Raw genomic sequence first — 11,848 nt, forward strand, 5'->3', positions numbered from 1 at the left:
AAGTCTTTTTTTAAATATGCCCGCCCGTCTGCCGCTCATTTACCTAATTTGCAAAATGAATATGGAAACTGCCTCAAGCGTTTCTGTCGCATTTTGACGCGTAATTACTTTACTGCAGAAAGAACTTGTAAATTTTTAGAATAGAGCAGTTTTGTTTCATAAAATTTCAAGCATAAAATTTTTAGCAATTTGACCGTTTATAATATTTGTGTTTTTTTTTTTTTTTTTTTTTTTTTTTTTTTTTTTTTTTAAGTTAAAAATAAAATCGACCCCTCTCCATTTTGATTTTGGCGTGGCAGTTAAACAAAAAAGTACTCCTACGTGAGGCTGAGGACGAGCCATGTTTCCAGTTCCTAATGCAAATGAATGCAAAATGGCAAACCAGAGGCAAACGGAGTGGCTTGGCTGGCTGCACAGAACGCGATAAATTAACTCGCAGGTTTGTTTTAACACGCGAAAAACAAATGCTCTGATGAATAATTTAGCGCGCGCGGCCTCCTCTCTTTAATATTATTATGTAGCAACAACGATTGTTAACTCTGCGGCGCGTTCTTATCGCTCAGCACGCGGCATTTACATACGGGGAAAGAGAGACGCGCAGCTCGCGATGGAGAGAGAGCAGAAAAGAAGAAACAGACCCGCTCTCGCATATATTTATAAAAGCGGCGGCGGCGTCTTATTGTAATGTGAAAATGTAATTTCGGTTATCAAATATTTCAATCTTATTCCGCTCTCATTTACACCTCTCGTGGACTGCCTGGTGCGATATTTCATTGTTCCTCCTCCTTTTATGTTTGTTGTCCAGCCCCTTATTCAATTCCGAAAATACTGATTACTATCGTTTTATTTCAGACGAGTCATCAAAAGTGAAGGGCACTCCTTAATTAATGCACACACGCTTTGAATGTACCTCTGCACACATTATTATTACAACGCTCTCTTTGCGCTCGCTCACACCAGATGAGTTCCTGACGAGCAATCACATTAAATTCTTAAGTCAATAATAATGAATATTGGCTCTTTTTCTTTTAAAAAACCAACTCGACGTGACGTGAAAAACGATTCGCTGGCAATCAGGATGTGCGCGACTTGGACAGATTAGCAATTTATTTGGCTTCGGCGGCCCTCGCGCTGTCAGACCATTGTTCTCGTAGGTGTATTTGCACGCGCCTCGAAATTTACATAAAAATCCAGGCGAGGCGAGACACTGTTGACAGTGTGCTTATCGCTCGTAGCATCGCATGTCACGCTGACGAGCGTTTAAACATACAAAAAATCATCAGAGTGAGCTGGAAATTATTGCTAGTTTTATATATTCGCAGACAAACTGATGCTGATAAATATACACTTTAAATTTACTTTTTATCTATAATGGAGAGCTTACTTCAAATATTGAGCAAACGTGTGTATATTATCTCATAAAAAATTACTCTATGCTGTCTTCCTTCCAGGATTACTTGTTTATATTTATTACATTTAATTGGCAATAAATTATACACAAACTACAATGTGCTACAAATTAATATAAAATACGCTTAAATATTTATATTTTACTATTAGAATTTGAATCATTTAAAAATTATTTTTACGAGAGGTTTTAATTAACTATGCTTCCATATTTAAACAAAAGAAAATAATATATTAAAATTACTTAATATTAAAATTACTTAATATTAAAATTTTAACATGTCTTACTAGTAAACTGCAGTGAAATATGAAAAACAAATTAAAATTAAAAAGAGTATTTTAATAATATTCTTTTTTGTTATAAATATAATATCAGCCAAGAACCAAATTTTTAAATTATTATAAGAATTTAAGTATACAATGTATATTATTTTGTTTTTAAAATAATAGTGACAAATAATTAACAAAAGTTGGTTAAAATATGTTCAACAAACTTGAATTTTTTTCCTTACAGTTTAGGCTGCAATACGGCAAGTAGTCTGATAGTTTTTTGAGAATTTAATCGCCTCTTGGTAAATATTCAGCAACGAGTTTCAATTAGTTGTTCGCTAGCACTGTGTGCCTATTTTTCTCCTAACCAATTTTCATATTCTGAAATGGTCAGAGAGAAAAATAGATGAGTTGAATTAAATTAATCAAATAGTTCAAAAGTCTAAAAGCATGATTTTAATGAAAATGAATTAGAATAATTAGGCTTTTGATATTTTTTATTCATTCGAACTATAAAAATTAATTTTTGGGGGTTATTCACATGCTTAGTTTAGTCCCAGCAATTCCCATAGGCTAACTAAGCGTGTGAATATCCTCAGCAACATTTCTTGCAAACCGACACTGCGAATAATTTATTACTTCATTCAAACTGATTCCGTACCTATTGATGAGAAATTTAGTTTAAATAATGTATCACCGGGAATTCTCTGCCCAGATATATTATCAAATAAATTATTATTTACGTGTTAAAAAAGTTATTCATTGTCAGTTTAAAATTAAGAACTTTATCTGTTTTGATTGAAATTTACATGTTTATAGTTTCTCACGTTGCTTAGTTAATAGTCTTGTAATAATTAATTTTCATTAAAAATGAAAAATGTATATATTCGTTAAAAACCTTGAAAAGGATTATTTCTTTTGCACAATATATAATCGTTAGAAGCCAGTTTTGTTTCCAATTGATAAAAATTTGTAAAAAAAAGTACAGTCACATTAATAATTAAGTTCATTCAACCATATTTAAATCGTTTTGCCCCTTGACATGAACAATTTCTACTGAATTTTCATTCCAATTTGATACATGTCTTACCTTAGAAAAATATTAATATTTTTTATTCATTATGAAGCAACGAGAAGAATAAAAAAGCACTGATTAACTCAAATTTTCAAAAATCGCGAAAATCGTTAATATATTTCAGCACATGTACTTCTTCTGAATAGGCACCCGGATTAGAGAGAAGGAAAAGAGACTGAGCGTGCAAAAGTGGTTTCGCAAATTAAAGAGTGAAAGAGAAACGCATTAGCCGCGAATGGATATAAAAGAACGCAAGGATGAAATACAATTTTGAAGAAGGACGGACGGGTTGGCTCACGGCGGCTTCGGCATGGTGATGCGGCGCGGTGCGCAGGTTTTTGATGTTAAGACAGGGAGTTGGTCCGCAGGTGCGAGGATTGGGAGGAGAAAAGGGCTCATTGTAATTACCGAGTTGATGTGCCGATAGCCAGCGCTAAGATTACTAGACTAGCACTCCGACAATCTGTGGAGCAGCCTTCGGGCCGCGGCGGCTCGTACACTATCATTAGGCACTATTTGGACACACCGGCGTTTCGACTGTTGGTTCTTGCTTGAAAAACAAGCCGCCGGCGCTCGCTCTGTAGCTCGAGCCGCCTTTTCACGTATCCACGGAAAACCAAGAGGTGGAATGCGATGCCGGATTATCATAATTCCTTCACAAATATGCCAGCGCGGTGCCAAAACTTCTAATCAAAATCAGTTTGGCCGCGTCAAATCAGAAATCAGAACGTCGCCAGCAGAATCAATTACTACACGCCATATTTGGGCAAAACCGGTGAAAAATACACCAATAAATTTTATTTTCCGTATTATTTTTGTATTGGACCTGAGAGGTGTAGTAGTTAATTCCTTTTCAATAGCATAATAACAAAAAAAAATTGTTTTTACTTATACTAAAAGAAACAAAATTGTAAAATATAAACTGAAAATCATTCAAGAAAAATGAAAATTATTTTATGCGAAAGAAATTAGAATTAAAATTAATTAATTAAATAAATTTATTTGTTAAAAAAATATAAAAATTATAAACTTTTTAATTGATCTACATGTAAAAAAATCAGATAATGAAAATATAATACAACATTTCCAAATTTATATTTTATTATAAATGTGTCACCAGGCATTCTCTGCCCAAAAACATGATCCATTAATTCAATAATTATACACTTATTTCCATTTTTTTTACAGATTTTTTCACGTTTTATGCGCATTTCTGCGTTTAGCAGGAAAAATTTTGAGTTTTGCTTTTCCGAAATTATGTTAATTCCAAACAACAACCACAAAATTATTTGAGCCTACTTCAGTAATTGTGGGGCAGTTGGTCTTGCTCCATATTATTTGGTCAGCAGTTAATGGCACGCTCTGCTGAAGTTTTCCTGATGTGTGAGAGAAAGGAGTGTGTGGTGTGACATGCAACGCGTTGGAAGCCACGGGGCAGCGTGCGATCAAAGTTTTTAGCCTGTCAAGAAATCTGACGGAATTGGATGTGAAAAGCAAACGTCCTCGAGCGTAACTTTGTCAGTGAACTTTTAATTCCATAATTGCGCGACGCTGGCGCCTGAAGTGCTGCTGCCACTTATTAGATAGAATTTTAACACCTGCAGCTCTTATAATTCCTATAAAATCTATGGAAATCAATAAAAATTTATTGGTTTTTAACGCATGAGTTCATTCACAAATTGCATTTATTGAATTAAAAAAAAATGTATTACGTGGCTTGTTGGATTATACTTTCAGAAATTGTATGAGTGGTGAATGCATGCAAGTGGATTAAAAAGTTTTCTTTGCAACTCAGCCCGGAGCGAAATAACTTTCCAGACGTGCTCAGCAGAAACCATTTTCTTTGCCTTCGTCTAAAACAAATTGCGTTTGACTCGCAGGTGTGAAATATTCAAATAGTTGTTTGAACTGCGTGAATTATCGTTTTTCTGTCCTCCACGTGGTCATTCATCAAATCGGCGCGGCTGAAAAAAAATGACCAGCACGACTGTTGTATACGAAAATGAGAAAAAAATGTGCCGCACATTCGACAAACAAAAAGACTATTTGTTAAAAGCTTTTCAAATTGCATTTCACGCTGTGTAGAGGCGAGAGAGCGCAAATTAAGCCGCCTTCTTCTTTCCACCTCCAATTATTAAATATTGTTGTTTGTGATTAAACACGGCAGTTGAGTGCTTGGGAAACATGATAGATCAGCAACAGCAGCCGCAATAAAATTATCCTCTGCTTTTTAACAAATTAAAATGCTTTAAATGCCGGCGAGATGTTAAAAGGTTAATTTATTTTTTAAAATGGAAAGCTGGCTGGAGACGATTTACGTGATTAGCTCTCAGCTGCTATAGTCAGATGTTTCGCGGCGCACGGATATTTTATTTTTCTCATTTTCTAATTACTCTCCGAAGAGCAAGCAACGATGACCGGCACTTTTATACTCTTTGATGAATTGCCGTGGCACTTTTGCAACGGAAGCCCCCGCAAAATTAATTTTGGACATACAGAGCTGAAAACTTTGAAAGAGAACAGAACAAGAGCAAGGATATTGATTTCTATTTTTATATTTAATCTCATACAAAGTATATTTATCCTAGTTTCTCCTGACATTTGTATAATATTTGATCTAATAAAAAAAAAAATCACATTTCTGAAACTGATTATATTGTTTTTAAAGATTCTGTTTTGTACAAAACACCATGTAATTCACTTAAAATAAAATTAATAAAATTTAAAAAAAAAACATATTTTGCTAAAAGCACAATAATTTGAAATACGGTTCCTGCATGGATTATTGTACAGCCGCTCCAGCTATTGTTCAAATCTAAAAATCGTAAGAAATCCGCATGTTCGCCTCCTAAAAATATATTTTTCTTATTTTAATATAAGAAAATTAAGTGACTTATCAAAGTAATTATTCTTTTAATCAAACAATCCACATTATAAATAATTTTTCTGCGAAAAGTAATACTAATCCTCTACAAGAGATATGAGCGAGATTAAGGGAGAATCAATGTTTTGATGTCTCCGATTAGCTTCAGCAAATTAAATTCAGATCATCAATCTCCACTGCTCGATTTATCATTTCCATTGAAAGAAAAAAAAACATGAGCAAACAGATGCCCCTGACGTTAATCTGAATGAAAATCTCTCAGCTCTCCGTCAAGTGTTAGTTTTCTTAATGTTAATGCTAATACCGATTTTGCAAAATCATCCAAGCGCGTATCGAATTTCTTATTCCCGGCAGACGCGGCAATTAATAATCCTCGGTTACACCATCCGTCTTATTTACAGGATGCAGCGGCGGTCAACGATTATCGGCAGCAAGCATCTGCTGGGCGAATCTAGAGTTTAATGAGAAACTGCCGAAAAATCGGCACCTGTCTTTATAGAAAAAGCGTCCCTCGGTGGTTAAGATTTCCTTAAAAAAAATCGCTTTGCATCTCATTACATGAGTCTGGTGCATAAATTTATTCGTCGGTGAGAGGCGCTTATTAATTCTAATGGCTGAATTTTTGAATTATGCGATAAATATGTATTTTCGGTGGTGCCGCCGTAGTCACGTTAATTGGCGTGTAACGTTTCACAAAATTTCAGAGAGGATGCAAATTAGAAAGCATTGTTTTAAAATTTCCAAACGCGGCGGCGGCGGCAGCGATTAATTAAAATATCCAAAGCCGTCAATTAATTATTATTCCGTAATTAGTGGGTATAGAGTAGTGCAATCAGCGCGCAGGAACGAACAGTTTTTAATTTGGTCTTTTAGAGCGGCTTAATAATCGCCCCGTGTGTAATAATGACGTTGGGCCAATGAGAGATAATATGCGCGCTGCTCTAATACTCGAGAGAAGAGATTTCTGCCAGATAATCGTGTAAATGTGAACCGAAAACTGTGAGAAATTGCGCTTTATATGTTTATTACAATTAAAGAAGCTGAGGCGAGCTATTAAAGTTTATATTTCATCATCATGAGTCCTTTTTAATTTCTGCTCCTGCAATAAAATAAATTAAAAGCTGCGAGGAAAGAGCAACCTCCTTCCATTCTGAATGCTCCATCTGTTAAACAAAGGTTCAACTAAAGCTGCTAATCGGTGTTTTTAATACATAATTATACAAAATATTTACTTATTTTAATATTTATTTATGCTTTTTATTTCACTTTATTTATTTAAAAAATTTGTGATTTCATTTAATTTATATAATTAAAGTTTTTATTTGTTGATATTCAACATAAATAGGTATGAAAAAATTATTTTGAAAAACATAACTATTTTACCCAGTAGAGATTATATATCTTTCAATATCAAAATTGAAAATTGTTCAGGTAATATTTGGAAGAAAATCAGATATTTCCAGTTTTTAAATAGATTTTTATTGCGGTGACCAGGCGCTTGGCAATAACATTTTTCATCAATGTACAAAACTAATACTTTTACTAATCTCATAAAATTTTGACAAATTACATCTACCTTCATACAAACGTCTTAAATAAATAGATTCTCCTAATATCTCTTATCTCAAAATGGGAGAGTTTGCTACAAAGAGCAATATTTATTTTTGTGCTATTATTCATTTCTGCTGCTCACAAGAATTCTCTTGCATTGTTTATCAACGATGCTATCAAAACGAAGTGTCAGTTATTATCACTTTTATTCCCCGCACATTAGACTTTGCAAAAAAGATTACGAGAAACGCACGTAAAACATAAAAACAATGATGTTCCTATTGATAAGTAAACAGTGCTTGAGACTTTCGGCTAATACGAAAAAGCATCTCTTCTATCTAAATATTTGCGCTAAACACACCATGTATACACATTTATATAACAAACAAAATAGGCCTTTATCAGTTATTGCGACGCTGATTACAACTGAAGAACTGAAAGGCAAAAAAGTTTGTAGTAAAACAGATTTGATAAAATACTTTACGCCACTGTTTGAAATTAGAGAATTGAGAGCACTTTTAGTAATTTTTGAAGACATTCTTTGGTTGCTATTGTTTAATTGTGAAAAATAAAGTTACATTACAGAAATTAAACATTTTAAAAATATTAAAGCTTCCTATGATAATTCGCCTACATCAATAATTAATTGTTCACCAACTTTAAATTTCAATTTGTTGATTCCAAATAAAATTTGATGGCTTCAAAAATAAACAATAAATTAACAATTTTCTCAAACCCACCCTATATATTAAACAAATGTTTGGCCATAGAGAAGGTGGCGATTATTTTCTTTTTCGATTGTTTGGAATCGGTTTTCACAGCAAGCAACAGGAGATCACAAGCGAGAATTACTTGAGTTTTTAAATTGTCATTGTAACAACTTCACCTATAGCCGACGCGCAGTCAGGTCACGTCCGTCACCAAACACCTGTTGTTGCTGTTGGGGCTGCCGAGCGAGACGTCCGAAGATGCCGAAGACAATTCCTCGTCTTCGGCCTCCGTCCTCTGCAGTGGTGGCAGAGGCGGGGGCGGCCTGTAGGGCAGCAGACCGTGGGCCATCAGGTGAGGCGGAAAGGGCAGGGGCTGCGGTTTGAGGGGCAATTGCTGGGGGCCGCCCGAAAAGGCGGCGGCCGCGGCCGCTGCTGCGGCCATGAAGGCAGGGTGGAAGGCGAGCAGCGGGGGCAGGAACTGCTGGGGGCAGAAGAAGGCTGGGGGCAGCATGGGTTGCGGGACGGCTACTGGAGGCGGCGCCGGGGGTGGCGATGAGTCGGACATGATGTTTTCTATGCTGAAATTGTTGCCCTTCCAGGAGGTGGCGGGGGTGGCCTTGGGGGCGGGTGGCGGCGCCACCGGCGGCGCCTCCTTGGGTTTCAGTTTGAAGCGTTTTCGGCGGCGCAGAAAACTGCCGTTTTCGAACATGTCCAGGGCGGAGGGGTGGAGGGCCCAGTAGGCACCCTTGCCAGGTCTGTCCGGCCGCCGCGGGATCTTGATGAAGCAGTCGTTGAAGGAGAGGTTGTGGCGCAGCGAGTTCTGCCAGCGCTGCGTGTTCTTACGGTAGTACGGGAAGCGCTCCATGATGAAGCGGTAGATGTCGGACAGCGGCAGCATCTTCTCGGGCGAACTCCAGATGGCCATGGCCGTCAGCGAGATGTACGAGTAGGGCGGCTTCTGGTCGCCGTACGACTCTCGGCTCGGACGCGGCATCGCCGAAATCAATCATGGGGCGGCCGACTCACCTGTCCGTCTGTCACACCGACCGCCGCGCGACACACACAGTACATACTCGGCTCTCGCGGCGGCGGCTCGCTTAGATCTTCTCCCACCCTCGAGAGCCACGCGCGTTCCTCAGGGGCTGAGCCTCTCGCCGGCTGGACCCCACCACCTTTATCTCGCCGCCGCGCACTTTGAGTCGCAGCGCCTCGAAGTAATATTACTCAGACTCGCTCAGGGTGCCTTCGCCATTTTTGCAGGTCGAAGCAGGCATTCTGAAATTTAACATTTATTAATTCAAGTGCATAAATTATATTAAAAATTTAAACATGAAAAAAATTAATAAAATACGAAGTCATTAATTTTGCTTGGTTATGATTTTTAAATTATTTTTGCAATTTGTGTTATCACGCTATAAAAATTACAAGAAGTTCTAATTTAATTATACAAGCATTCTTTTATTGTTTTTTTTTTTTTAATCTAAACAAGCTAAAAAGTATATTATATTCTGAAATCTACTTCTTCCACTTGCATAACCAAACAATTTGAGGAGCTTTCCCAAATGAGAAATTTTGAAATAAATAAAGTTATAATTTTCCTTTTTCCAATGAAAAAAAGAATTACATTTCTTTGAAATATTTAACAATTGAGAATGATTCACGGTTATTAAAATTTTTAAATATGGTTTTTATTTTATTTGGCTTGCATTACTGATGGAGAAGCCACTTTTATTTATTTTTGTAATGTTTTTATTAAACGTTTCAAAGATGCCACTTGCCGTAATTTTGCATTAAAAAATTTGAAAAGTCTATCTATTTATGGTTTTTGTAAGCATTCTTTATTCGATGAAAATATTAAATAAATTTAATGTTCTTGCATTAATGTAAACAACACGAAAATAATATTAAATATATTTTATCAAAATATTACAAGCGTTACAATTTGCAAATTTTGTCATTTTTAGAAAATAAAATTAATTTTTCATGGGCAAAATTGCCTATTTCACAAAGAGTCTGTGACTGCAAAGTTTGATACAAAATTTATGAGAGACTAAATTTAAAATCAAATAATTTACTTCCCAAAGCGTAATTCTATGAATTACTGAACTAAGCAGTGACAGAAAACGCAGGAAAGTTGTGTGCAGGGTAAGTAAAATGAAATTTATCGCAATACTTGCGTTTCCGTTGGTTGCTCAATTTTTCACGTCGAAAACAGTGAATTCCGTTGGAAATGCTTCAAATGCTGCACTTATCATTTTTACAAAATCTCTCCTGTGCCCAGATTGTCTCAACTTTAGGTTATCGAAACCTCAGCTGCCTTTTTTCCATGGAAATGAATTTCAAATGGCAGAAGCTCGAAATTTATGTTGAGGAATAACCCATACCTACTGCTGTTGGTCCAGCACATAAATTAGAGCGAAGAGTGAAATATATTGGTGTCCGAAAGTCGTGTGTGTGTTTTCCCCCAACGCTTTCACAATGCACATAATTTTCCGTGTGTTGTGACAAGCGCCGCACGAGCAGCGTTTGTTTGCAAAAAGGAAATTGAAACCGACGGTCAAATCAAAAGGGACGCAAACACGCTGGTCGGCGGCACATTGAATTTCCACCGATGCGCTTTGAATCAAATCAAATTTCCGACCTAATATAAATGTTTTTTGTTCAGAATTTACCTAGAATTTTAAATCAGAATAGATTTTAGCTCTTAACAATTTCAAATACAATTTTATCTTTATTTTTATTCATTCAATATAAATTTGCCAATTTTTGCTGAACCGAGGCTAGCTGCGTCATCATTTGGACAAATTGACAGAGAGGACACGCATCAACTAGAAAAATAATTATCTGCACTTCCATCTGTGTCTGTTAAATAGTGATGGTGTTGTGGTGACATTGATTTATTTTGTGGCGTTTGGACAGCAGAGCGCTGCCGGCACAAAATCACAAATTCACACTCGACTGGACTAGTTAACTGGCTCTAATTCAGTTTTAATTGCGAGACAGTGTGTGATGTATAGTTATTATTTTCCAATCGAGCTTGTGCTGGGAAACGAGAGCGACGAAAAATATTGTCAATGATTGATTTTATTATGTGCCAAATGACGTGCGAATGTAATTAATAAAAATGAAAATTTGCTCCATCACGCCGCCGCACATTGCGAGCGATGTTTTTTCTAGCTGGGTGGTCTGTTCCGGTGTTTTCCAAAAGTATGCTCTTATATATATGTGCTTATTTATCTTGGTCACCATACAGGTCCTTGTAAATAACGCTGCTAAAAAAATTCTATTGCAAAGAGTCACAAATTTGCCACTTATAATAATTACAAATCCAGCTGGGACTTTTTTAACTTGAAGCAGCAGGGTGAAAAAAATAAGATGTTAAGGAATTTGATGCTGTTCCTTTTTTAAAGGTGAAAGATCCAGATCTACGAAATTTCCTCTTTAATTCGCCACGCTTAGGCTCCAATAAGGTTGGAAGGCGTGTTCTCCAAAGGCACCATTTAAGGTGCTCCTCCCCGTCATCTCTCGCAGGTTAGAGTCTGCGATCGTTGGACTTTTCACTTCAGTATAATATTTAAATAAGATAATTAAAAAAATAATAATAATAATTTAACATGTATAACTATTGAATTTTTCGATCAAGTTTTATAAAATTCAATAAAATTAAATATTTAGATTTACTGATGTAATTCTTAATTGAGCACATATTAATGTTTTTTAGTTTCAAATTAAATGATTGGTTTTACAAAATTGTATATTGAAAAAAAATTGTTTTTATTTTTAGCTGCAAAAATAAATTCTGATAATTTTATAGGTATAGTACATTAGTGCACTTCTTTTCTGTTGGAAGTTTTGAATCAAATTTAAATTAGCACAGTTGTTTTTAACCATTTTTTGCCGTTTTTTTTTTTGTATGAGCAATTGAAAAGTTTTTTAAACCCGCTCTAATTA

The 11,848-nt window shown here is 35.8% G+C and overlaps 2 protein-coding genes across 2 annotated transcripts in view; one reads left to right on the forward strand and one right to left on the reverse strand.

The window, feature by feature from the left end:
* LOC132203789 (exportin-5) overlaps positions 1-11,848 on the forward strand; it is a 66,431-nt gene that overhangs the window by 39,300 nt on the left and 15,283 nt on the right. The window lies entirely within an intron of this gene.
* On the reverse strand, positions 7,099-10,398 carry LOC132203194 (forkhead box protein B1-like). The gene is made up of 3 exons (XM_059630782.1): positions 10,282-10,398; positions 10,071-10,214; positions 7,099-9,172 (listed from the first exon to the last, which is right to left on the reverse strand). Exon 3 carries the CDS (start codon positions 8,889-8,891, stop codon positions 8,091-8,093), a length of 801 nt encoding a protein of 266 aa, XP_059486765.1. The 5' UTR covers positions 8,892-9,172; positions 10,071-10,214; positions 10,282-10,398; the 3' UTR covers positions 7,099-8,090.

Source organism: Neocloeon triangulifer, unplaced genomic scaffold (assembly GCF_031216515.1).
Source record: "Neocloeon triangulifer isolate White Clay Creek 2 clone unplaced genomic scaffold, ASM3121651v1 ptg000017l, whole genome shotgun sequence".
Lineage (NCBI taxonomy): Eukaryota > Metazoa > Arthropoda > Insecta > Ephemeroptera > Baetidae > Neocloeon > Neocloeon triangulifer.

Bases quoted from the DNA above. Each gene is read 5' to 3' on its own strand.
- LOC132203194 (XM_059630782.1), bottom strand. From the start codon at position 8,891: ATGCCGCGTCCGAGCCGAGAGTCGTACGGCGACCAGAAGCCGCCCTAC.